General features: G+C 34.3%; 4 protein-coding genes across 5 annotated transcripts; 1 reads left to right on the forward strand and 3 right to left on the reverse strand.

Annotated features, from left to right (window-relative positions):
* The first annotated feature begins 1,738 nt into the window (after positions 1-1,738).
* Positions 1,739-3,358, forward strand: LOC127115188 (uncharacterized). The gene has a single exon (XM_051046790.1). It carries the CDS (start codon positions 1,739-1,741, stop codon positions 3,356-3,358), a length of 1,620 nt encoding a protein of 539 aa, XP_050902747.1.
* A 5,241-nt stretch (positions 3,359-8,599) lies between these two features.
* On the reverse strand, positions 8,600-11,776 carry LOC127081089 (pyruvate decarboxylase 1). Its single transcript, NM_001426875.1, has 6 exons — positions 11,142-11,776; positions 10,729-10,892; positions 9,634-10,195; positions 9,469-9,557; positions 9,263-9,380; positions 8,600-9,168 (listed from the first exon to the last, which is right to left on the reverse strand). Exons 1-6 carry the CDS (start codon positions 11,628-11,630, stop codon positions 8,809-8,811), a joined length of 1,782 nt encoding a protein of 593 aa, NP_001413804.1. The 5' UTR covers positions 11,631-11,776; the 3' UTR covers positions 8,600-8,808.
* An 11,167-nt stretch (positions 11,777-22,943) lies between these two features.
* On the reverse strand, positions 22,944-23,567 carry LOC127081113 (signaling peptide TAXIMIN 1-like). The gene is made up of 2 exons (XM_051021398.1): positions 23,424-23,567; positions 22,944-23,327 (listed from the first exon to the last, which is right to left on the reverse strand). Exons 1-2 carry the CDS (start codon positions 23,540-23,542, stop codon positions 23,204-23,206), a joined length of 243 nt encoding a protein of 80 aa, XP_050877355.1. The 5' UTR covers positions 23,543-23,567; the 3' UTR covers positions 22,944-23,203.
* A 209-nt stretch (positions 23,568-23,776) lies between these two features.
* LOC127081098 (pentatricopeptide repeat-containing protein At1g28690, mitochondrial) lies at positions 23,777-25,744 on the reverse strand. 2 transcript variants are annotated; one of them, XM_051021391.1, is made up of 2 exons: positions 25,354-25,463; positions 23,777-25,274 (listed from the first exon to the last, which is right to left on the reverse strand). In XM_051021391.1, exon 2 carries the CDS (start codon positions 25,227-25,229, stop codon positions 23,967-23,969), a length of 1,263 nt encoding a protein of 420 aa, XP_050877348.1. In that variant the 5' UTR covers positions 25,230-25,274; positions 25,354-25,463; the 3' UTR covers positions 23,777-23,966. The 2 variants fall into 2 exon arrangements, with proteins under 2 accessions (XP_050877348.1, XP_050877343.1); XM_051021386.1 differs by having other exon boundaries at positions 23,777-25,744.
* Positions 25,745-27,011: the final 1,267 nt, after the last annotated feature.

Consider the following 27,011-nt stretch of genomic DNA (forward strand, 5'->3'; position numbering starts at 1 on the left):
TTCACCTCCGAGAATTTGCTACCAAATGTTTTGGTTACTGACTGTGAATTGGCGTTGATGAATGTTATGAAAGTTGTGTTTTCAAACTCAACTCATTTGTTATGTCTGTTCCATATTTCAAAAAATATTTGTATGAAGTGGAAGGAGTGTGTCGAATCACATAGGCATGGGCATGTTATGGATATGTGGAACAACTTCATATATTCGAATACGGGGACTGATTTTTTGGTACACCTAAAGCATTTTGAAGTTATATGTGATGATATTCCAAAAGTTGTGGAAGTTGTGTTTTCAAACTAAACTCATTTGTTATGTTTGTTCCATATTTCAAAAATTGTTAGTATGAAGTGTAAGGAGTATGCCGATTCACATGGGCATGAGCATGTTATGGGTATATGGAACAACATCATATATTTGAATATGGAGACTGATTTTTTGGTACATCTAAAGCATTTTGAAGTTATGTGTGCTGATATTCAAAAAATTATTCAGTATGTGCGTGAAACTTAGTTGACACTCTATAAAGAAAGATTTGTTACTGCTTTGACTAATAGAGCCACTAATATAAGAAACACAACAACGAACAAGTACATCAATGTGAATATGAATATAGTTACATGTTGGTGTTATCAAATAATGACATCTTGTTCTATTTAATGAAAGTCAACCGTGTAACGTGTCTTCAAAACTAAAACATTTGTCTCAGTTTCCTGTTTTCTTACATCAATACATTGATGACATTGTTGATGTGGGTGACGATGGAAATTGTTATTTTCGGGTTATTGCAGCTTTACTTGGATGAGCCAAAGAGTCTTAACCTTTGGTTATGACGTGGTTAGATACTGAAGTTTATCAACACCATCAATTGTATTCCAGTTTATTCTATGACACAATACTGGAAGTTAGAAGTGTGTTGTTGGTAGGTAGCTTGGGTGTGCAAGGATGTGTTAAGTGGATGACGATTTCTGTTATGGGTTACCTTATTGCTTATAGATATAATGTTATATTAGTCTCGTTGTTCGAGAACCTTAACGTCACTTTCTTCCTATTAGTGATAGCTCCATGCATAGCTTCAAGTAGACACAAAATGATTGGAGTTGATTTTTTAACAATCGTCATTGGGTTCATGTGAATTTGAAAACCAATTGTCCTTTGTCTCCCGTCACAGACCAATGGAGACAAAACTATAGTGAAGTTGCAAGAGCATGGAAATCAACATATATTGGACGTATTTGGCACTGAGAAGAAGAAGTTAGGAAATCGACATAATTTATAATGATATTATAGCACTTTTGCATTATATGTACATGTTTTATCTGGTATAGTTTGTTAAAAATTTAAAAGAAAAAATGTGTTTTCATTATTTCCTACCGAATTTTTAAATTTTTTGAAAAATTTGATGTGGATTTTTCAAAAAATCTGATAGTGTTTTTATAGGGCATCGATTCTTTTCAAATATCCGATGATTTTGTCTCGGATTTTTTTAATATCAAGTATTTCTTCATCATTTTTCTAGAATTCTTCGAATTTTTACCAGCAATTTATAAAATGTTCGATATTTCTGCATACTTTTGCGAAATATCCGGTACATTTGCAAAATATCCAAAAAATTCATCATAACCGTAAAATTTACAAAATAAAATCCATTATCTTCATAAAAACTTGGTATTCACCTAAACTTATAAAAAAATCAAAAAATAGTAAAAAAACACAAAATCTCTCTCAACAGGGGAGAAAAATGAGAGAGCGGGAGGAGAGAGAAAATCAAAAATTAGGGTTGGGAAAGAAAAATTTGGGGGTTTCTTCTCATGCTGATGCAACAGGGGAGAAATTGGAAGAGGGAGAATGGATTCCGGTTAATCGAAGAAAGGGCGGAGTCAATAACAAACGTTGGGATAATGTGAGGACGGGTTTTGGGAGGAGGGGAGAAATCACTTCTTTCTTCTTTTCTTCAATTCCTGATTCATACAAGGCTAGAGATCTTCATGAAGTTTTTTCCAGGTTCGGTGAGGTTGACGAAGTTGTCATTCCGTTGAAAAAAGATATACGAGGAAAACGTTATGGGTTCGTGAGGTTTTTCAATGTAATTGATTCAAGAAGGCTGGCGTGCAAATTGGATAATATCTTTGTTGAGAATGTCAAATTGCAGGTCAATATTCCTAGGTTCTCCAGGACTTTGAAATCTTTTGATTCTATTCGTAATCAGAATCGTGTTAGTAGGATTGGCTGGGTGGAGAAGTCGCGTGATGGGGGAGGTGAGCAGTGGAATGGTTTATCTACGCGATTTGTCGACTCTTTTGCTAAAGTGGTGATAGGAGGGAACAAGGAAGTGATTATGGCTGCGGTGGTGAGGAATAATGAGGTGGGCTCTGAAGAGTTGTTAGGAGATACTGGGAAGGTGATAGGTTGTAACGAGGCGAATGCTGTTTCTAAGGTTGTGAAGAGTTTTGGTGCGGTGAAGAGGGCTGATGCTGCTGAGGGGGTGATGAAATCTGTTGCTGGGAAGGTTACTGGTAGTTGTTTGGAAGCTTTGGATTACTATACTGATGTGGATAGGGATAACCCAAAGTTACTAAAGGCGTATGTTGGATTGGTCCGAATGCCGGGGATGGCGTATTCGATGCAGAAAATTGTTCAGTCTGAAGGCTATTTTGACTTTTCCATCAAACCGTTAGGGCCTAATTTGTGTATCTTTGAAGATGTGGAGGAGGGTGTGGTAGAGGTTTTTGTTGATGAAGGTCATAATTGGTGGAGAAATTGGTTCACGTCAATTGATAGATGGAAACCCGGGCATGTGGATGAAGAACGATTGATGTGGGTTCGATGCTTAGGTATTCCGTGCCACGCTTGGACGGTGGAATTTTTTGGTGTCTTTGTGGGTTTGTTTGGGTCTTTTGTGCGGGCTGATTTCAATACAGCTTCGAGGAAGGTGTTGGATTCGGCGAGATTGCTGGTTCGAACTAGAAGTAAAAGGTGGTTTAACGAATTGGTTAAAGTGAAGATCAATGGGTTGGTTTTTGACATTAGTGTGGTGGAAGAGGTGGGAAGGGTTGTTAGTGATACTGTTGAAACAGGTACAATTAATTCTGCGAATGAGGAGTTGTCGGAGGGTGAATTTGATTCAGATGCTGAGGGTTCTGATAATCATCATATGTTCGAGGAAGATGAATTGATTTTACGAGAAAATTTTGAGCAACCTTTCGGACACAGGCCTGCTGTTCGTTCCGAGACTGGTGCGTTTTCTGGTGAAGAGCATATGCAGAGGCGGACTGCTTTTCGGGATGGAGGATCATCGCTGGATTCGGTTGCGAAGAAGAGTGGAGGTGATGGGAACTGTTCAAAGGATAGTACTGGATGAATTGATTCTGTTGGAAGTGTTGGTCGCTGTCATGATCATATGTTTTCACAGGTTGGAGGGAAGGCGCTGGATTCAGGGACGAAGGATTGTGGTAGCTTTGGTTACGGTTCGAATGTTGATGCGGATACGGTAGTCAAAGAATCTGAGCATATGGTTTCGTTATCTTCGGAGTCAGCAGGGTCCTGTGTGCGGGTTCCTTTAGGGAGCAGTAGTTTGGTGATTGGAGTTAATGGAATTGTGGGTAATTCGGCAGAACATGAGTTTGGTGAATCTCTTTCGACGTCGGTTGATGTGGTAGCAGGTGGGAGGGCTGCTGTGGGGAGATGTGCAAAAGTGGTTCAGGGTTTGGATTTTTCCCGGTCTGGTGGACAGTTGCTGGACAGTGAGGCGACACTGTCTGGGACGGTAATGGGGTTGAAATTATTGGTTGGTGGGCAGAGGTTGAGAAATTCGAAGGTTAGCAGGAAGGAGAGAGCTTTGTCTGTGTGGAGCAGTGGCTTCAGAGGCAGTTATAATGATGGTTCAGAGACTCTTTTTGAGTTGCCTGTTTCTAGACTGAGGTTGAATAGCATTAAAATTGCTCACGGTAAGAACGAGGGGGTTGGTCAGTATCGTTCTTCTTCTGAATCGGTGGAGGAAAGTGTTAGTGTGGAACCGATAGATGCTGATGAGGTTAATAGTGGTGTGGCGCGTAATATTTGGCATAGAGCAAAATGTTTGGGGTTGTCGGGAGGAGGGCCTGAAAGGTTGCAAATTGAAGCTATTAACGTGAGGGAGTTAGCCGATAAGTGCGTGGTTAATTCGGTGGATGCAAAATCAAATCACTTTAAATGATTATTGCGTCGTATAACATTCGTGGGTGTGGATGCAAAGCTAAATTGCGTTCTTTGAGAAAATTGATCTGTGATTCTAAGGCAGATGTGTGTTTTATTCAAGAAACCAAGATTCATGCTATTGATGTTATCTCTTTGGATTCGTTTTGGAATGATTCTATAGCGGAGTGGAGTTCTAAATGGGCAGTGGGTAGATCTGGAGGTATTTTAACATTGTGGAAGAAAAATTCTTTTGCTCTGGTGGCTAGTTTTGTTGGGGAAGGGTTTCTTGGTATTCATGTGTTGTGGTCTGGTATTAATCTTTTTTTGGTTAATGTCTATTCTTCTTGTTTTATTGAGAAGAAGAGGGTCTTTTGGGCGAGGCTTGTTGAGTTTAAATCAAAATTTCCAGAAGGGTTGTGGTGTGTTGGTGGTGATTTTAATACTGTCCGGGTTAAAGCGGAGAGGAAGGGTATTTCGAATAACTTTAATATACAAGAGGCGGAGGACTTTGAGGGTTTTATTAGTTCGATGAATCTGGTGGATGTTCCAATGATTAATAAGAGGTTTACTTGGTTCAATTTGGATGGGAGTGCTTGTAGTAGGTTGGATAGATTTCTCATTTCTGAGAAATTATTTGACCTGTGGGGTGTGGGAGGTATTGTGGCGGGGGATAGGTCTATCTCAGACCATTGTCCTATTTGGTTAAATTGCAATTTTGTGGATTGGGGCCCGAAACCATTTAAGTTTTTTAAAGGGTGGTGTGAGCATGATGATTTCATTCCTTTGGTGAGTGATATTTGGATTAATACTAGTAGGAGAGGGAAGGCGAGCTTTATTTTGAAAGAAAAATTGTTGGCGGTTAAATCAAAATTGAAGAGTTGGAATAAAGAGGTATTCGGGCTGCTTGACTTGAATGTGGAAAAAGCGGTGGGTGCACTTAACTCGTTGGATTTGGTGGTAGCGGATTTAGCGGAGGATGGCTTTGTTGATTCTTTGAGGAGTAATAGAGAGATGGCTACGAAAGAGGTGTGGAATTCTATGCTTTTGCGCGATAACTTTTTGCACCAAAAAGCTAGGTGTAATTGGATTCGTCTTGGGGATTCTAACTCCAAATTCTTTCATTCTGTTATGAAGGGGAGATTTAGGAGAAATAATATTGTCTCTTTGGTTACTTCAAGAGGTCGGTTGGAAGGTGTGGAGGAGATTAAAAGTGAGATCTTTAATCATTTTAAAAGCCGTTTTACGGAACCGATGGAGGATAGACCGACTCTGGATGGGCTTAATTTTAATGTTCTTAGTGTGGAAGATAGAGATTTGTTAGAAGCCCCATTCCAAGTGGATGAAATTAAAGAGATTGTGTGGTTAAGTGATTGTGATAAGAGTCCGGGCCCGGACGGTTTTCCGCTTGGTTTTTTGAAAAAGTGTTGGAATTTTGTGAAGGAGGACGTGGTTAATTTTGTTCAAGAGTTTTATGTTCGTGGTGTTCTCCCTCGATCCGCGACGGCATCTTTTCTTGCTCTTATTCCTAAAGTTGATTGTCCGATAAGCATTGATGAGTATCGTCCTATTTGTTTAGTGGGTTGCTTATATCGGTTAATATCAAAAATTCTGGCGGCTAGGTTGAGATTGGTGATTGGTAAACTTGTGTCGCCTTTTCAAACGACATTCATTGAAGGGAGACAATTATTTGATGGGGTGGTGGTGCTTAATGAGATATTAGATTTTGCGAAAAGGAAGCGTAGGAAATGTATTGTGTTGAAAGTTGATTTTGAGAAAGCCTATGATTGTGTTTCATGGGGTTTCCTTAAATTTATGCTTAGAAAAATGGGTTTTGGTGAGGTATGGATGAAGTGGATGGAAGGTACGGTTTTTTCTAGCTCGGTTTCAATTTTAGTTAACGGTAGCCCAACTTTGGAATTTAATACATCTAGAGGGTTACGTCAAGGAGATCCTCTTTCTCCTTTTCTTTTTCTTTTGGTGGGTGAAGGTTTGGCGGGTATGATGAGGAAAGCGGTTTCGTTGGGATCGTTCAAAGGCTTTGTGGTTTCGGAGGATATTCATTTTGAGATGCTCCAATTTGCAGATGATACGGTGTTAGTGTGTGATGGATCTAAGGACAACTTATGGTGTATCAAAACTTTATTGAGGGGTTTTGAATTGGTGTCGGGATTGTGTATTAACTTAAAGAAAAGTAAGTTGTATGGTGTGCATGTGGAGGACTTTATTTTGGAATCGGCGTCTTCTTTTTTGGCTTGTAAGTTGGAAAAGATTCCTTTTACTTTTCTTGGTATCCCTATTGGTGGTAACCATAGACGTAGACTTTTTTGGTCTATGATGCTTTCTAAGATGAAGAAGCGATTGAGTGGTTGGCGAGGGAAACAGCTATCTCTTGGAGGTAAGGTTACTTTACTTAATTCGGTGATTAACAATCTGCCTATCTTTTTACTTTCTTTCTTTAAGGCTCCTAAGTGTGTTTTGGAGGATATTATCAAAATTCAAAGGAATTTCTTATGGGGGGATGGTGGTGGAAGTAGAAAAATGTGTTGGGTTAGTTGGGATAAAATTTGTCTGAAAACGGAGGAAGGAGGTTTAGGTGTTAAGCATGTGGAGTGGTTTAATTTGTCTTTGATGAGTAAATGGGGTTGGCGTTTTCTTAATGATAAGCATGCGATTTGGTTTAATTTACTTCAATTTCGATATGGTAGTGGATTGCAAGCTCTTTGTGATGTGGTGTCAAAGCCGGTTTTGTCTAATTACTCTTTATGGTGGAGAGATATTCGGTTAGTTTGTGGTACTCCTTTTGGCGGTCATGATTGGTTTTGTGACTCAATTTCTTGTAAATTGGGAAGAGGCAATTCTTTTCTTGCTTGGAAGCATTGTTGGTTGGGAAATATTTCTCTTAAACTTCTTTTTCCCCGGTTATTTGAGGTTTGTTCTTTTCCTAATGCTCTTGTGATTAATTGTGGGTTATGGGAGAATGAGGGGTGGAGTTGGAAGGTGGGTGTTGATTCTAACTTATTAGTAGGTGAATTATTGGAGGATTGGAAGGAGTTAACTGAGATCTTAAAGGATGTAAAACCGTGTTTGAATGAGGATGATAAATTAATTTGGTGGAGAGATGTGGAGGGCTTTTCGGTTAGGAATGCTTTTAAACGTTTGTACTCATTGAATGCGGTTAATCACATTGGTAGTGAGTTTAGACGTTGTGAACTTAAAAGATTATGGAAAGCTATTATTCCGTGTAAAGTCAAGTTGTTTGGGTGGAGATGGATCTTGGGAGCCTTACCGACGAGAAAAGAACTTTCGCATAGAGGTGTGATTTTAGGTGTGGAGGGTTCTTTTTGTCCCTTATGTGAGTTAGAAGAGGAATTTGTTGGTCACCTTTTTCTTAAGTGTTGTAAAGTTAAAACCATTTGGAAGGATGTGTTCTCATGGTTTGGAGTGGTTTTTGATGATATATTGGATTTATCGGATATTGGTACTATTGTTACCGGAGAAGATGTGCTATTATTTTTGTCTAATTCTTTGGATGGAAAAGTGAAGCCGTCTTTATTCGCGTTTATTTGGTCTTTGGTTTGTTGGAGCATTTGGAATGCGAGAAATAATTTGGTTTTTAAACATTCCATTTGGAATGTGGTAGAGATTTTATTGATTATTAAATCTGTTGGATGAGATTGGATTTCTATTTTGTCTAAGGGAAGTATAGATATTAATAGAGAATTATGGTTTGATAATCCTGCATATTTCATTGGATTGTAACTTTTCCCTTTGTATTGGGTTGCACCCCTTGTGCGTTTTAATACAAGTGCTTATAAAAAAAAAAAAAATAGTCACAGTCCCCAGGAATGACAGGTAAAATTTTGGAGTGAGAACTCTCCGAGAAATGATTGTTGGTTATCAAATTCCATGTATTTAGGACAATTTGTTTTGATTTTTTTTAAATGAATTTTATAGTGCTAAATAATTGTGTGCAAAAAATTTATAAATAAACTTTTCATAAAAATTTTAATTAAAAAATTTGATTTAAATAGTTATTTTTAAAATATTATTTTAAATATTTAATTATTTTATTAAAAAAATTGGATATCAAAATTTCAAATTTGAAGCTATTTCAAATAGTTTTTTTATAAAAAATCATTTTTAAAATACAATTTTTAGAAAAAATTACGATTTCAACTATGTTTTAATATAAAGAATGTATGTTTAAGTGATAGAATGTCAAAATTCATCTTTCAATTTACAAAACGAATATAAAATATTTATAATATTCTTTTAAAAAAATTATAAAAATCATTTTTAAAAATTAAAAAAAGAAAAATCTATTTTCCAAAGCTTAAACAAACATACCCCAGATATTTGGTGTGCAAGGTATTAGTGTCGGAGTTAGTGTTCAATAGACAATAGATAATAATTAATCTCTAGATAATATATCTTCATTAGTAATAATTCAAGTGTTACATACAACAGGATGTCATCAATGCTATGAGTAAAGAGGTACATCAGTTCATGATTTCAACAAAGCTCAACAACAAGCATTTACTCCAACTTATTTTCATTTTTGTCAGCATTTATCATACACATGTCCTCAACAACAAATCTAGTACACCAAAGTATACAATATTATGAATTGATTTTCTATTGGGGATTAGGAGGACGACTATTAGCAGCAGCAACACGAGATCCCCATTCTAGCAACTCTTTGCTGGTATCATCCTTATGTGCAAAAACTTCTATAAAACATAGTGAATCTTTCTCTGCTCCAGTAGCTGTTGCAATTGCTTCTGTCAAATCTTCCTCTGTACGTACCTTCGCAGTCCAGCATTTCCCTTGTCCGTTATGGATAGCACTCACAAAGCCGGTATAGTCCCAATTCTTGATCACATTATACGGGCCATCGTGAATCTCAACTTCAATTGTATAACCTCCGTTGTTAATCAGAAAGATGATGCTTCTTTGTCCACAACGGATCATTGTTGAAATATCTTGTGCTGTCACCTAAATAAGCCAGCATGAACAGGTTTACTTGCTGTTGAAACCTAACATTAATGTTATGAATGTAATGTTTTTTTTTTCTTATAATGTTTCTAACCTGAAAACTTCCATCGCCTATGCACGCAATGACACGCTTATCTGTTGCAGCCTGTGCATATCCAAGAGTAGCACCTACTGACCAACCGATTGATCCATACTGCATCTGGAATTCATAACTGAAAGATGGAACCCATACTCGACAATGTTAGTTTAAAATTGTGATTATCATATATATTACTCATGCGGAAATTGTGAAAGACTTACCCGCAATTCTCAGGAAGACGAAGCTTCTGACAGTTAAACCATGAATCTCCAGTTTCAGCTATTACAGCAGTATCTCCACTAATTAGTGCCTGTTCAACAAATTTAACTGCTGAGCAAAATGAAAATATTATCTAAAGAATAACTAGATCTAAAAATAGGAATTACCTGAATGTGCTTGAATAGGACATTAACTCTAAGAGGTTCATCTTTCTCTCGCTTAAGAGGAATGCCTGGAGGAACATAGATACGACGGTAATTCTCCACAGCTGTAGTGTTAGTCTTCACCTTTTTGGCCAATGCAGTTAAGAAATCAGCCATGAAAACCCATCCCAATGAAAGACCATTGCCAATGGTCACCCGATTAGGCTGTACTATTAAGGATTTCTCCTTTTTGATCAACAATGAGTAACCAACGGAGCTATAGTCGTTGAAGATGGGACCAACGAAAACATATGCATCAGCAGACTCCACTATCTCCCCACAATAGCTAGTACTAACAGCACCCCAGTATGTTCCGATGAAATGTGGATGATTTTCTGGTACAAGTCCTTTACCAGAGGGCATAACAGCTATTGGATATCCACTAGCTTCTGCAAACTCCATGAAAGCCTTTTGTGCTTTTGCAACCCTTAGTTTTGGTCCACCCACAATAACTGGCTTCACAGCTTTGTTCAAAAAAGCAGCGGCTTCTTCCACCGCAGCTTCTAACCCTGCTTGATTGCTTACCCTGCACAGAATTTTAACCAAATATGAATACAAGAACAACTATGATCCATAAATACTATAGGAGAAAATAATCATCAATTAAAGTCGCACTAATGGTGTTTAACAAGTTTCACAAATATCTTCGAGGGAATTTGAATTTAATCCCTCAATGTTATAAGATCAAACTCATACCACCGAGCTGACACCAAACGGACAAATACTAAAATTAGTAACTCAACATCACCACACAAATAAAAAATGAACTAAACTACAGTTTAAAATCTTCAATGGGTTTACCCTATCACTGCCAATAAACATGCTTTCTAAAAGGATCATACTCATAAGCAAAACAAATAACCGAAACTTCAAAAAGATAAAAAGGAGTATCGACACCTCTAAAAAAGGTGTATATGTGTCAATATGGAACACCGATGCGACACCAACCCTTATGATTAAATTCAATTTATTTATCTTTACAAATTATTACCAAGGTTAACCTGTCAGTAGTGTCAGTGTCATCTTTGATGTTTGTGCTTCATAGATCAAAATACATACCTTGGTGCAAGAAAAAATGGAACAGGGTCCCTAGCAAAAGTTGGATGAGGAATTGCAGGAAGATTACAACCTATGCTTATATAAACAGGCTTGCTTTCTTTCAAAGCAGTAGAAATTGCAGTATCAATAAGTTCATGTGCATCATCCAAGTTATTCACCACAGCCTAAAAAATTCAAATCACAACATCATCATCATCAACAAAAACAACTCTCAAGCATCAAAATCAGAAACAAAAATAATCTATAAAGCACATACACAAACACTACCACTATCATGCCTTCAATCTGAAGTGTCTAGCACCTATGTGTCTCTCTCTCCGTGTCAGTGTCCGAAATTGTTTTCAAATTATTATCGGTATGTGTCAGTGTCGGTGTCGTGTTTCCGGTATCGGTGTGCTACATTGATAGCTCACCTGAAAACATGTGATCGTCTGAAAGCACTGAAGCTCCTGAGAAAAATCAGGTAATCCAATAGTGTGATGAAGGATTCGGTTGGTACCATAGTCATTAGAATTAGGTCCTCCAACTATACAAATCACCGGAAGGTTCTCACTGTAAGCTCCGGCGATGGCGTTGAGGATACTAAGTCCACCAACGGTGAAAGTAACAACACACGCGCCGACGCCTTTAGCACGCGCGTAACCGTCAGCAGCATAACCAGCGTTAAGCTCGTTACAGCAGCCGACAAGATTAAGCTCCGGCTCAGCGATCAGATGGTCAAGAAGAGTTAAATTGAAGTCTCCGGGAACAGAGAAGACATCGCGGACGCCGATCTCAACCAACCGCCGAGCTAAGTGGCGTCCCATCGTGCCGTCACATGAGGAAGGACGGAGAGGGATAGCCGATGGAGCCGAGGTTGGACAAGGCGTTGAGCCGTTTGGAGTTTCAGTTTCAGTTTCCATTGAGTTTGATATTTTTTGTGATTATGAGTTTTTGTTCATGTGAAGTGAAGAGGTTTATGAAGGGTTTTAATAGTGCTTAGTTTGGTTGTTTTGGAAAGTGGAAAAAACCATGTGCTGTGCCTTGGTGGATAAGAAAACAATTATCCAGTAACATGTATTTTGTTTTTATGTTAACAAAAACTTAATCAATGGCAAGAATGGTGTTGTGTAGTTAATATACTATTATTCCATTCGGTGTCGTTGAATCTACTGTTATTCGAAAAGTGGTGGTTTTGCTTTTCTTTGATGGTTTAGTCGGTTTTTCTAATAGTACTACAGTTGTTAAGGATGTTTTTTTAGTAGTATATGTTGGAGGAGCTTTTCAACTTTTCTTTGTTTATAATATGGGATGGACCGGTTTTTGACAATTTCATTGAAAAATAGTTACGTAACAATTTTATTTTATTTTATTTTCAACTTTTTTGTGTGTGTAGAAAACAGAGGTTTTTTTTATAGCTGGTTTCTAAATCCAGACACGACCAGTGACTAGTTGCCACCGCCTTAACTTACGCTGATTTTGATTCCTCTTTTCATTATCAATCTCTAGATTTTGGTTTTTCTATTTTTAAATTTACAATTTTTATTTTATTATGTTTATTAATATTTAAATTCCGTTTCTCATCGGGCTTTAAACATTCACATTACTTTATTAAGAATGTCTTATTTAATATATTGACGGGTTAAAATATTTTTGAAAAAGAACGTATCTGTAAAAAAAAATTTAACCCAAATGAAGGAATGTCGACATTTAAATTTATAGATATTTATGTCTTATTAGTTATGAAGAAAATATGTATGTGCAGATTTAATTGAAGTATCTCCCCATAATATTGAGATAGGATATTTTAGTGTAAGACAACATCACTCAAAGTTACTTCAAATAAAATGGTCAAACATAATTAAGTGTGTTATGGCAATCAATAAATTTTTATTCTATTTATCTTTGGCATTTTTTTATTTTCTAGTACTATAGACATATTTTTTTTTAGAATCTAACTACTCATACATATCAATGTTGTGTATCCTAGACTAATGAATCTAAATTTTAAGATGATTTATTTTGTCATCCAAAAAGAGATAGTGACATCGTTATTGTTTGTTTCTTTTATTTTTATATATTTTATTTTATTTTTATTGATTTCTAAATTCTGATCTCTTATTTTTTAATCAATAATTTTAGTTTTTCATTTTATCAATTTTTAGAATTACTAGTGTGTCATATTTAAATGTGATATTAATTTAATAGATTATTTATATATTAAATTAATTTATAATAATTTTAAAAGAATAATATTAAAATAGTTTGTAAAAAAAAATACCATAATGTTTTATAAAAAGAAAAGTGGATAAAGTGTCAAAGAAACAACTAAGATAGACAATCTTAGATTTTGACCAACAAAATAAAATCATATGGATAAAGTGTATGGTTTAATTTGGAAATTGGTTAAATATTATTGTCCCGATATATTTATACCATATTTGATATATTCGATTTTCTTTTAAGCCAAAAACACTTCACCCCTACAAACTTTATGCTTCGGCGGGTACTGTGTACATGTATGTTTATACGAATTTCGACATGTTCAATTTCCTTCCTGGGATGTAATGTACGGGATTTACATCAAATGTAGCAATAATTAGGTGTGGAGGAGGAAGAAGAGCTTCTCGATTCCCATCCTTTATATGTTGATATCTTGGAGGTTTTTGTCCCTTAAGGGTTCAAACCACAATCACCAACATCCTTTGATGGCAAAAGTGATCTCCAAGAACATATCACAATCCTCAATACCCAAATGACCATAGTCAGAGCAACAAATTCTCTAAAACGTAAACTCTTAGTGAGCACACTCAAAGAGGTCGCTCTAAGGCAGTACATGAACTTGTGGAGATTCTTTGTAACCAATTATAAGTAAGGGTGGAAAATTTGGGTCAACACAGCCAAGCTGATTTAAAAATAAAATTATATTGGGTGAAAGTGGGTCGGGTTTCATGTATCGGGTTAAAGGAAATCGGTTGATTTAGACTGAGGTGGGTTAAATCGAATTTAGTATACAGACCCATTGAAGCCCGGTATTGGCCGAGCCCAACTATCCTATATTATATTTTTATTGTTTTCATATTTATTAAAAGGTAATTGAGTTGTGCTTTTGACTTTTGGGAATTAGTTGAGAATGGAATGAGACATTGTTGGCACAATCCAATTCAAGTAAATAGTGTCATAACCTAACAACACATTTTAGTTCACTCGCAGTAAGAGAAAGAGAGAAACTTGAGAAAGAAACTCTAGTCGGGACAATATGTTACCGCCATGGCTCATTGACCATTTTCTTCCTTCTCTTTCATTTCCTTTCTTCTTTCTGAAACCCAAAAGTAAAACTTATCATCTCAATCTTTTTTAATTCTTTTAATATATTATATGTTCAAAGTTCATTTATCTAAGTTCATTCAACTTCTTTATCTTTGATTTTGTTTATAACTCTTATTCTATGAAGAATGGCAACTACTAAGGATACAATTTGGATTAAGGTATGTGATCTTCACTTCATTGAATTTCTATGTGATTTTGGGTTTGGTTGTTTGGTTTTAGGGTTTTTACTAACATTTTTGTTGTTTTTCACATGCTTATTATAACCACTATGGCTTTGATGAACTCAAATTGTTTAACACCAAAAGTAATAGTTCAGTCTTTTTATTTATTTGACTATTTATTCTTTAGGGTTTGAATTTTTCTTGTGATGGTCTCTCTAACATTTAAATTTTTGTTTTGTTAATTTCATGTTATAGAACAAGTTTATATTCTGTTGGTGATGAATAGACTATGGTTCTCAACTTATGACATGTTATGTTTGAGCATGTTGTGGGCTCTATTTTTAAATTGTAATATTTGTTTAATTTTAGTTCTATAATTGTAGTTTGGTTAGGCTAGACCAGATGGTAGATATGCAGAGACATCAGTTGTATGAACACGGGTTCGAAGCCACGACATCCTACTTGTTCACCTTTTAAATATTACGGGTTCGAAGCCACGACATCCTACTTGTTCACCTTTTAAACATTGTTCCTCTGGTGATCTTAAACTTCATGGGATGATTTATCAAGATAAATATGTATTTGTTTTTTTTAATCAAAATAGCCCCATTTTAGTTATTTTATTTTTAATAAATATGAATAAAATGAGAATAATTCACTATTTTGAAAATAAAGAATTGATGCATGATTAAAAAAAGCCAAAAAAAAGTAGTTATTTATAAATTTAAAATTGGTCCAATGATAGTGCAAACTTATTAAACCCAACTGAATGAACGGTTAAACTCAGATTAACAATAAATCGAACATAATTTTGAGCAAAATCGAACATAGTTTTAAAATGGCCTAAAGGCAGGACAATTTAATAAGTAACTCGCACAAAAGGCGACAAACTCAATGGAGTAGATCATGGCAATGGAAAAATGCTGAGAAAAGAGTGAGAGGTGTAAAACAATAGAATATTGGGAAACTTGAATAATTGAATGCCCGGAGGAACACATTTAAACCAACACGAAGGTTGATGGATAACTTCACACCTTTACAGACTCATAAAGGTCAAATACTACAATAAGTATCTTGCACCAGAGCCATTTCTTACCCTATGTACCAAAAAATTAGGTGATGGGGAGTGGCCTTGACAAATGGTGCAAACATCATAAGGTGAAGAGGCATCATACATATGATTTTCATCAGTTGAAGAAAGAGATTGGAATTTTAATACATGAAGTTCACCTAAGGAGATATTCACAAAGAACATCAAATAAAATAGATAAGCGACCATCCTATCTCAAGAAAAATCAACTAATAAGCCACTAAGAAATAAGAAATATAGACCCAAAAGATGTTGAGCAAGTCTGTCACACGCTTAATACTATTTCTAGAGTTTTTGCATGGGAAAAAGATTCAGGCTCTTCTCAGAGGAGGAGGATTGTCATGTCGCGCACATTTTCGAGTCATTATCAAAGTTGAAGGTAACATCTCTTCCCGATATTTCCTTTTCACATCGAGATGCGACAGGAATGTTACATCACGAGGATGACCCCATGGTCATTAGGTGGAGATATTCGATTGGGATATCAAAAAGTCCTCATTGAACTAGAGAACTCATTTGATGTTGTATACTGGAAGGCGTTTGAAAACCTACAACTTGACCCATAACTCACTTAGCCTTTTAAAGGCTCGTTGGTGGGATTTTCATGTCAGCAAGTGCAAGTTCAGGGCCATATTTCCATCAAAATCACATTCGAGAAAGGAGAAAATGATAGTGCAATCAAAGTCAGATATCTCGTACTAAACGCACCTTCCCCATATAAAATCATCATCAGCGGGCATTTTTTCAATGCATTGGAGGCGATCATATCCCATCTCGACTTAACAATGAAATACCCTCTGGATAATGGTCGAATATGAGTAATAAAGGGAGATCAAGATTCGCCAAAAAGTGTTATCGAGATAGTCTAAAAGTTAAGGAAACAACATAACTAACCTCTTAAATTCCAAACTCCCAGACTATCAACTTTATGGATTTGGATCTCATATAAGAATTCATGGAGGATCTACAGATGCCCGCGGAAGAGTTCAATACAATACAAGTAAGTTCCCAAAACTTCAAAACGATAAATATTAGAACATCTTTATCAACAAATGAGGATAATGGGATTATAGGGTTGTTAAATAAAACTTCGGATCTATTTGCTTAGACACCTTCAAATATTACTAGAATAGATGAAATTGTAGTTTGTCACTGTCTCGCCCTCAAGACAGGGTCCAAACCCGTAATCCAAATAAAACAAAAGGCAATGGAGAAGAAAATAATTGCCATCACGAAAGAGGTTAGAGAGTTTAAGGGATCCAAATTTATAAATGAAATCAAATAGTGTTAGTTAAAAAAATCATCTAGAAAATAGAGAATGTGTGTGGACTTTACCGACCTCAACCAAGCTTGTCCAAAGGATCCATATCCACTGCCAAATATTGACAGGTTTATTGATGGCGCTTTAGGTTACTAATTACTCAACTTTAATGATGCATATTCGAGGTATAGTCAAATTAATATGAGTTTGTATGATACTCCTAAGACTGGGTTAATGACTAATAACTTCAATATTATACAAGGTAATGTCGTTTGGTATTAAAAATGCACGTACGACTTACGAAAGACTAAAGGATACCGTGTTTTCTACTCAAATCAAACACAATATGAAGGTATATATAAATCATATGATAATTAAGACTACTAGAGAAAAGACTTGTTGTGAAGATCTTAACGACATATTATCATCACCGAGGAAAAACAATATGTGAATTACATTTAGACTATGTGTAATGTTATATTCGTAAGCGTCCTATGTCAGAGCGCCCTCACCCAAGAGAGATATGTAAAGTTGTTAGTCAAGGAAGAGGTAGTCAACCATCACTCCCGGAAGGATAACTTTTTCTGATCATGAAGGATCAGTTATCGCCACTCAGAGTTATCCAAACTCTAGGATCAAAAGCCTTTATAAATACTCCTCCCTCAAGGGAGGAAATGACATATCATAATTTATACTGATCACATCCCTCATACGCTTACCACAAACACATTATCCATTAATTGAGCCTCTCACCTCTCACCTTCGTGGCCAAGCCCTAACTACCCTACAATCTTCATAAACCGACTAAGGCGTATGAATCCCTCCTCCCTTGCAAGAGGAACATGCACAACTGTACTTTTTTATCTATATAATATTAAAATAATTATTAAAAAATGTGTGTCATTGATGTAAATACAGATAAATATACAGAAGAAAAAAAAAGTGTATCGATGAACCTAATTCGAGATAAATGTATCATTTATAAATTGATTTATCATGTTTTAAGAGCAATGTGTGTATCTAATTTATTTATTTTTTATTTTAGTGAACGAAAGGTAATAATTTATGTTGTCTCTTCCGGCCAATGTTTTAAAAACCGGATTAACTGGTTGGTTCAATCGGTTGGATCAGAAACCGGTGATGAATCCGGTTGGATCAACCTTTCAAAATCGTAGTAAAACCGGAAAAACTGGATTGAACAGTCCAAAACCATTTGAACCAAAGAACCGGAGTCGGTTTTGTAAAACCGTTCGGTTCAAAAAGAACATCAAATTAACCATTTTTTTAATTTTTTTATTTAAATTTTAATATGTCAATATCAAAACTTAACATACATTCCCCAATCACAAAAAAAAATACATATTTTTTTACAACCATACAAGTTTCTAAATTTTATCACTCCATTATAGTTTTCTTTCAACCACACATCATCATCACGCCATCTCTTTTAAACATAGTCACGATATTCAACTCAATATTAATTGTCATTCAAGTCAATATTGTTTGTTGTTGTCAAGTAAAACATGTTTGTCATAGTTCAACTCAAATTCGTTTTTTGTTGTTTAATGAAATATATTGTATTATTTATTTTTGGTGTACTACCTTAATTATTTGAATTTTATTTTAGTTATTTTATTTTATTATTTTAATTTTGGTTTGAATTAGTTTAACTTATTTTATTGTAATTCTTTAATTTGGTCAAATTATTCTTAAATAAAGATTAAAATGCAATATAGAACTATGTTATGTTATTATATATACTATAAATATTGTTGTATTAATTTTGTAATAGATTTTTAAAATATTTATTTTATTAAATTGTGAACGTATAATTATATGTCACATATCTATAAAACTTAATTTCATATTATTAGTTTATTTAATAAACGGTTCGACCGTAGGTTTAACCGGTTGAACCAATTAAACCTTAAACCGCACATTTCATCGGTTCGATTTTTGAAACATTACTTCCAACTAAAATCATACTCTCTTTTTTATCATTATTAGATTCTTATTTTATTTTAATAATTTATAAATCATATATTTTTTAATATTATATTACAAATATGAAAATAATAAAGTAGAAGTGAAAACTTTGGTTTATTTTTTTTATCTATTTATTGAGAAGATCATGTTTTCCCAATTATAAGTTTTTATGTTTATGATATGTATGTTATTATTATTGTCTAAGAAAGAGTAATTAGCTTATAACATCTAGGTTATACAACGTTATCATTAATTAAAGTTATTATCCCTTCTTATTTGTTTATTTGATACTCCTTTTTTTTAAAAACTAAATGAATTAACAATAATTACAAATACTATTACATATTACATATTAGAATATAATAATCAATGATATTAAAGTTTAAATTTATGGTGGTAGGATGTGTGTATTTCTTTTAGTTGAGAGTATGGATACAAGAATGGTTTAGAGGAGGAGGGAGATGAATAGATCTATTTTTAAAAAGAAAATTTCAAAATCATTTTAGGTCACATATAACGAAATCAGAGATTTTAAAATACGCGGAAGAAATACACAATACAAAGAAAGTTCGGAAGATTCTCAATGAATTAATCCAATAAGAGTATCACAAGATATCACTAAAGGCATTGTTCTTTCTAATGAAATCAATTACAAGATAACCAAAACTGCTTTTAGACAAAACGATTTAAAAACCATTACATATAACTTCATTCAAAGCATATGATGATCCAATAGTGCATCACAGACCTAAGTTTATACATTAAATTACTATAAGCAATATCTAACATAAATAACGTACAAAGAATGCAATGGAACAATAATTATAATAATGATTGCAGAAAATTAAAAGAGATAAGGAAAGAAAGAAAGGTACACAAATATATATATATATATATATATATATATATATATATATATATATATATATATATATATATATATATATATATATATATTGGTTCAGCGTTCGTCTTCGCTTTGGCTACTCCAGTCTTCAATGATGTTAAAACCATTGGAAAATAATCATGATCTTCAACCTTTTCATAAGTTTGATACAAAAATTGTTATTACAATAAAATATCACACGATAATTTTCTCTGTTGGTGTAGATACTCAAAGTGCTGACAAACACAAGACCTTCAATGATCTTGATCCAATAACTTTGCTATCCACAATAACCTAATTCAAGTCTTTGTATGTGGCAATCCACATTGATCCCACCAATTTCTTGTTTGGGTGATTGCCATTAGTTGAGCATTCAATTGAACAACTCCAAACTTCGTCTATGAACAAACTTTAAACAAATTCACCAAAGTTGGACAACTCCCAACTTCGTCTTACGAACAGTTTGTACTCGACTTCTCTTAATTCTTCCATGGAGTATATTGAAAATATCTTTTTGATGGATAACACAAAGTCCAAACCGTATTCAAGAAATAATGTATGCACCTGCTACAAACAACAATCTTCATACAAAAATCATAGATACCCTAATGTACCACTAATCTCCCTCAAACAATCAATATTTAGAGATGAGGGTCCACAACACTAGATAAGAACTAAGGTTGAAGATGGTGAATAGTTACAAAAGAATATTACACACACACACACACACTAATTCACAAGATATCAACAAGGAATTAGATGTCGATCAATGAAGAAGAGACATAAAGGGTCTCTCAAGTTTTTGGATAGATGGGTCTTGGATATTAAAGGATATCATGAACTTGATCAATAATGAATCACTACAAGATTTATCAATGCTCTTTTCTGGTTTTTATCAACAACAAAACTACACACACAATGTAACAAAAAGAGATATGTAATCTTTCATGGATAACAATCAAGAAGTTGTTCTTCAAAACAAGCGAAAGATACAAATGTGCTAGGAATATACACACTAGAGAAGGAAAAACAAGTTGATATTTTTGTCTACGAGTTTCATCAAATCTTTCATCATGAAAAAGTTCATAATGAATGACTATTCAAACCCATGACTTGATTCAAGTGAAAACCATGATTCGAGTCATACTGTGTTGTGATTCGAGTCACTTGTAATGTATGATTCAAATCAAATATGGTAGAGGCAAAATCTTGCGCTAAAAAAGAATTGTGATTCAAGTCAAGTTCATCTTGTGATTTGAATCAAATCACACAGAACCAAAATCCAATTTTTACAACTTGCATGGTTCGAGTTATAAGATGTACATGATTCGAATCAAACAACTTATCACATTGATTCAAGTGTACTAACTGGTGATTCAAGCAACACTTGATGAAATGACAAAAATCTAACTGGTGATTCAAGCAACACTTGATGAAATGACAAAAATCAACTTGTTAGACTCAAAAGGATTATGGGACAACATTCTAGTTTATTGAATAATGAGGGAACTTAAGATACAATGCTAAATAGCCTAAACGAACATAATACAATTCAAATGTGAATGAATTATAAACACGCGAATAATTGAATATCGAACAAATTACAAACATGTGAATAATCAAGTAAAACATGCACTCAAATTTATAAAAATATCAAAACTAAAAGACTTGCAATTTTATTTTTGTACCATTTATATTATAGAGTTGTAATCACAATTTTTGTGTAATTGACACAAAAATACATTGAAAAAAGTGAATTACTAATAAAACTACAAGGGAAATGTGTGTTAATTTTCGGTTAGTTAAATATGTTGCAAATTAAAACTTATATAATTCAAGTTATGATTATAAATATAAGTTTCAATAATGTAAATACAGGGAAAATGTGTGACTGATCCGGATATGAGAAAAATGTGTATCACTTATAAATTAATTAAAAATACTTTATATTTTCGCTACAACTTATGAATATGATTTTAAGGTATTGCAATTCAATATTTTTTTGTCGTCCCTTACTATTAAAATTAGATTTTGATTTTGTTTCAATTATATATATATATATATATATATATATATATATATATATATATATATATATATATATATATATATATATATATATATATATATATATATATATATATATAAAATGAGGATCAACTTACTCTAAGAGTAAATTTAACTTACTCTAAATCATAGTTTTTGAATTAAATTAAATTAAATGGTTAAATTAATTCTTTTATTTAATTAACCATTACATTAGAGTCAAATGTGTATATTCGCTCGTTCTTGTCCGTCCACACGAGGATTTTACTAGTTGCATATATATAACTAGACATCATCAGCTAATCCATAATATAAATCTCATAACTTTGATGTATTTCTTTCAAAAAAAAAATTATTTGGATATTAATTAAGACTAATTTTGTCTCCCTTAACAATTGGAGTATTCATTGGTTTACATTCCTACGTGATAAATCTTTTAAACACATTTGCTCAATCACTAAGATAAATAACACATTTGTTCCTTCCCATCACAATTTCTTAATCGTACCTGGCGGCGTGTCATTTGCGGAGATTTTTGGAATCAATGAAACTGTCGACATGGACAGATTGAGAAATATTATCGCTCCGAGAGAGATGTTGGAAGTTATTTTACCGTTTCAATTGCAACTCTTAAAATTAGGTAGTAGCGGCCGCATGATTATGAATAAATTAAATAAGGAACAATTGAATGAGTTTTAAACAATATAATGTAAATTCCAACAACCACACACTATTGAAGCATAATGTTACGGCAAACGTCCTAAAACAATAATCATATAAGAATTAATGAATTTATCAGCATAAAAGAATATAAACCTTACACAAATTGGAAGATAAAAAAGGAACTCCAATTTTGGAATCCTAATATCAATAAAAAAAATCTCAAATTCAAATTGAATCAAAAATATAAGATGCTCTTATACAACTTGTTAATTTATTATGTCTATTTTATCTATTCATAACCTTATAATTTCTATCGATATAAAAATTAAGAACATAACTATAAACAAATCCGTATGGGTCAGATATGCGATCGACTCATATGTCATATACTCATACCCGACTACAGTGCGTATCTAAGTTTGCAATTGGAAATAGTTGAACCTAAGTTTGCAATTAGAAATAGTTGAACCTAAGTTTGCAATTGGAAATAGTTGAAAGTGACCGGGTATGTGAACTTTCAATTATAGAGTATCTTATGGCTCCTTGAATCTCCTTTGATGGAGATGAAGAGATAATTTTCCTTATGAGCCGTTTCCACGTTGTCTATCACAACCCCTATAAATAATCTTAGGATTATTTCTTAGTATTCAATATTAAAATTTGACCCCTCATCAAATTAGATATTAACTTATGATATCCACACAGTATCTTATTTTTCATGATATTTATGTTTTTAACCACAGACTTATTATTAATTAGACCACTACAATTTAAGTCAATTACATAATGACCGTAACACATGTAATATTATAATTGTGACTCAAAAGTTCTAACAGAATTATCATATAAACCAAGAGAAAGAAAGAAAAACAAAGAATTAAAAAAAATATTTGAATACAGAATTCATTATTAGACAAGGAGAATAGTTACAGACTACAACCTGCTATTTTCATTTGGACATGACTAAAAACTGATTCATGAATGAAGTTAAAAGGTAAAATACTAAAATCAACCCAAGAATAGTACTACTAAATTAGCACCACGAATTCAAAGTCTTAAAAACACAGATATCTCTAACATGGAATCTTGGAGATGAACCACTCCATAACCAAAATTGGAGCCTTTATGAGCACCAGAGCAAATTCAACTATGAGGGTCACGCAAAGGCAGCATGGACATATGCATGTCAAAGTCAACCTGCCATATAGCAACATACACATGCATAAGTCCTCAAAAAACCAAAAGAAAATACTATAAATAGCTAATACTAGATGTTAAAAGAGAGGGACTTACCCAACAATCCAAACAATCAAGCCTACAACCGAGATTATGAGAGACAAGAAAGCAAAAGGCAGGCCTAGGAGAAACCCAAGTGGCCTGAATTTGCAATCCTCTTCACAGCAGCAACACATGGCTAAATAGTTAATGACTTGAAGTTCTTAAATTTTGAGAAGCCAAATAGAAAACATAAAATATCTATAGCATATATACGTAGTTAGTAGTAATATATAGTTGGCGGAGAGCACAAGAAATACTAATAAAATGAGCTTAATTAGAAGAAAAAACAAAACAAAATACTACTACCAAGAACTACAGGGTCACGTGGTTAAATGTCTGTTAGCCAACAAGAGTCTGATCCTATTCCATGAAAGAAATGGGTTGGTTACCAATACCAAGACCCCACGAACGAGTACTTTATTTTGTATAGGGTTGTTTCCTATATTTCTTTTAGTAGTTTACATTATTGTCAGAAGAACATGAATCAAAACTTCTAAAGGATTATCTAATTTGACAAAACAAAAATGATGCTGTGCATCTTTGAACTCATCATAAAATCTAACAAGCAATATTAGCTCCAACCCAACTGGAGGCAGTGTCCTTGGATATTCCTCTCTGCTTCATTACTTCTCTAAGTTCACTTACACTCTCCCATTTCCCAGCATCTGCCAATGTATTAGATAGTGCAACATATGCTCCCGGTCTTCCACTAGCATTCAGCTTGAAAAGCTCATTGGCAGCTAATTTTGCCATCTCTATATTTTCGTGGAGTCTGCACGAACTAAGTAAAGCAGCCCACACGTCCGAATTGGGTCTCTCAGGCATCCTCGTGACAAACTCCCAAGCCTGATTCAGCCTCCCTGCTCGCCCTAACAGATCAACCATGCAAGCATAATGCTCCATCCCTGGCTTCAGTTTATATTCATTCTCCATACTCTGAAAAATCTCCCAACCCTTATCCACAAGTCCGGCATGTGCACAAGCTGAGAGAGCACTTAGGAACGTGACAAAATTGGGTGCAATGCAATATTCTATCTGCATCTTACTAAATAGATCAAGTGCTTCATCAGGAAACCCGTTCTTCCCATATCCATCAATCATAGATGTCCATGAAAAAACATTCTTCTCATGCATGTGGTCAAAAACTATTCGAGCTTCTACAACTCTACCACACTTGGAATACATATCTATAAGAGCACTTCCTAATTTTACGTCTCCAAAAAAAGGTGTCTTCATAAGCTGAGTTTGAACTTGTTGCCCAATTTCAAATGCTGCAAGCACAGAACAAGCACCAATTATGCTAGCAAATGTGGAAAGATTCGGCCTAAAGTTAAACCGTTGCATGTCAATGTAAACCTCAAGAGATCTCATGGCACATTCATATGTTTTGCTGTAACCTTCAATCATAGCATTAAACACCACAACATCCTTGTCCAATGTTTTCTGAAATATACATTCAGCATCACTGAAAGAACCTTTATTCATGTAACCAGAGATGAGTGACGTTGAAGATATCACATTCTTCTCCGACATCACATCAAACACAGTCCTCCCATAACCAACCCTCCCATTCTTAACATAAGAGTCAATCAATGCAGTACAAAGAACATCGTCTTTCTCAACATCACATTTAAGAATCTGCGCATGTACTATTCTTCCAAGATCACCAACCATCGCAACATCAACCCCCGAGGTAGATGTAGACGCCTTTAAAATCATTGAAAGCGTAAACCCATCGGGCTTTTCTCCAGACACTAAAAGCCTATGAAACAACTCAAGTGACTCATGAACTTGTCCTTTTTTGAGATAGCCACCAATCATATAATTATAAGCAGATAAAGTTCTGTCTTGCAAATCATCAAACACCTGGTGTGCGTATGTTAAAGAATTAGATTTTAGGTACAATATAAGTAGTTTTATGGAAATATTTGTGTTTGGAACAAACCCAGTTTTCAGAATGTGGGAATGGAGTTTTTGGCCGTGGGAAGGGGTCTGGGAATTAATGTAATGCTGGAGAGTATTGGATAAAAGTGTAGAGGGAGGAATGAAATCATGGTTTCGAGGAAATGGTTGATGGATTGATATCAGGGAACTATGGAATCTACGACACAATTGGTAAAGTTTGCATACTCCATTGTTCATCTTTTTCTCAATGACATTGCCACCGCGCAAATAAGGACATTGATAGGTGGGGGAGAGTGTTTTGATATTGTTCGGAAATAAATGGTACGAGGATACGCGATTCTGTCTGACTTGTCTGGTTAGGTGCCGTTTGTTTGTAGAGTTGTGCTTTGTATGTAACTTGAAAGTAACTTCGGTCAATTTTTCACACACTTCTTTTATTTTTTACAACCGTCGACATTCTTGTAATTTTTTTGTTTGAGGTATGTTTATTACGACAACATGGAAGAAAAATCAGGATCAATTTAATAATATCATGGTGGTTGACCAAGCAAAATCTTCTGAGGCGATAAATTATGTCTGGACCAAGCAAAATCTTTTGAGGACATAAATTATGTTTGGATCACGTAGTGTTGAGTGTGTGATATGTGATGGTGTCGACCTATCATCTTTTTTATTTTTAAGGTTGTTTCATCTATTTGATAGAGTTTTTAGGTGGTTGAGGTGACATGAACTTCTATCTCAAATAATTTTAGGGTTGTTTGAGATGCTTCGGGGTCTAATGCATAGAAAATTGTCGTTCTTATGGTTGGTCTCGATCTGGCATTTTGTGGTCCAGACGATTTGGAAAGTGAGAAATAAGATATTTTTTGTCGAGGGAGTTTGACGGCTAATCACTGGATGACTACGATTATTAGTTTGGCTTGAAAGAGGATTAAGACACATGCTTCGGATTTTGCCATTTCTTCAGCTGAATGGAAGCGGGAGTCGCTCAAGTGATTTAGCGTTTAGGGGTTTGTTGGGGCAGGCAACTGCCTTCCTCTTGTTTTATGCAAGTAGTTGTGTCTACCTCCCTTCAGCTCGCTCTCTCCAGAGGTTTGTTGATTCGCGTTTTCAATATAGATTGGACTGTTAGATTGCATAACTTGTATTTTTTTCTTATTGTTTGTTGTTTTATCTCTTCTATTTTGTTGTTCGTCAGTGTGTTAGCTTAATTTGGCGTTTTATCCACTTCTAGTTGTCTTTGTTCCTTTTTGTATGTAACTTGTATTTTTTTTCTCTTTCTATTATATGTATTCTGGTTTGCTATTAAAAAACCAACTATGAGATACAAAACTTAGCAAATAGTGCACTTCTAGCTAAGAATTTGCTAACACTCCAATAAAAACTAAACTATTTTTTACTTAAGTTTAAAAATAAAACTATTATTTTAGAAAATCGGTTCATATTTATAAAATGGATTTAAATCAATTTGGATTCGATTCAAAATTGATTTTGATTAAAATCCAAATTTCAATCAAGCAGTCTCTCACGCGATAATGAACATTGCTTCTGTTTAACATTGTTCACATCAACGTTTCTTCTGAAAATTCCAACGTGTATATGAACATGGTTAAATGTTGTCAGTTCCATGAACATTGTCAACATTGTGGTTATCATGTCAGTGTTTGGGCGTTGTTGTTGCTGCTTTCACAAAATCAA

This window comes from Lathyrus oleraceus, chromosome 1, assembly GCF_024323335.1.
Source record: "Lathyrus oleraceus cultivar Zhongwan6 chromosome 1, CAAS_Psat_ZW6_1.0, whole genome shotgun sequence".
Taxonomy (NCBI): domain Eukaryota; kingdom Viridiplantae; phylum Streptophyta; class Magnoliopsida; order Fabales; family Fabaceae; genus Lathyrus; species Lathyrus oleraceus.

What these genes read in the sequence shown, in the direction of transcription:
- LOC127115188 (XM_051046790.1), top strand. Translation starts at nt 1,739, where the DNA reads ATGAGAGAGCGGGAGGAGAGAGAAAATCAAAAATTAGGGTTGGGAAAG.
- LOC127081089 (NM_001426875.1), bottom strand. Translation starts at nt 11,630, where the DNA reads ATGGAAACTGAAACTGAAACTCCAAACGGCTCAACGCCTTGTCCAACC. An exon ending in CCATTTTTTCTTGCACCAAG is followed by an intron (nt 10,196 to 10,728) that starts GTATGTATTTTG and finishes AATTCTGTGCAG; the next exon opens with GGTAAGCAATCAAGCAGGGT. An exon ending in TAGGCGATGGAAGTTTTCAG is followed by an intron (nt 9,169 to 9,262) that starts GTTAGAAACATT and finishes TGGCTTATTTAG; the next exon opens with GTGACAGCACAAGATATTTC.
- LOC127081113 (XM_051021398.1), bottom strand. Translation starts at nt 23,542, where the DNA reads ATGTGTTGCTGCTGTGAAGAGGATTGCAAATTCAGGCCACTTGGGTTT. An exon ending in TTGATTGTTTGGATTGTTGG is followed by an intron (nt 23,328 to 23,423) that starts GTAAGTCCCTCT and finishes GCTATATGGCAG; the next exon opens with GTTGACTTTGACATGCATAT.
- LOC127081098 (XM_051021386.1), bottom strand. Translation starts at nt 25,550, where the DNA reads ATGAACAATGGAGTATGCAAACTTTACCAATTGTGTCGTAGATTCCAT.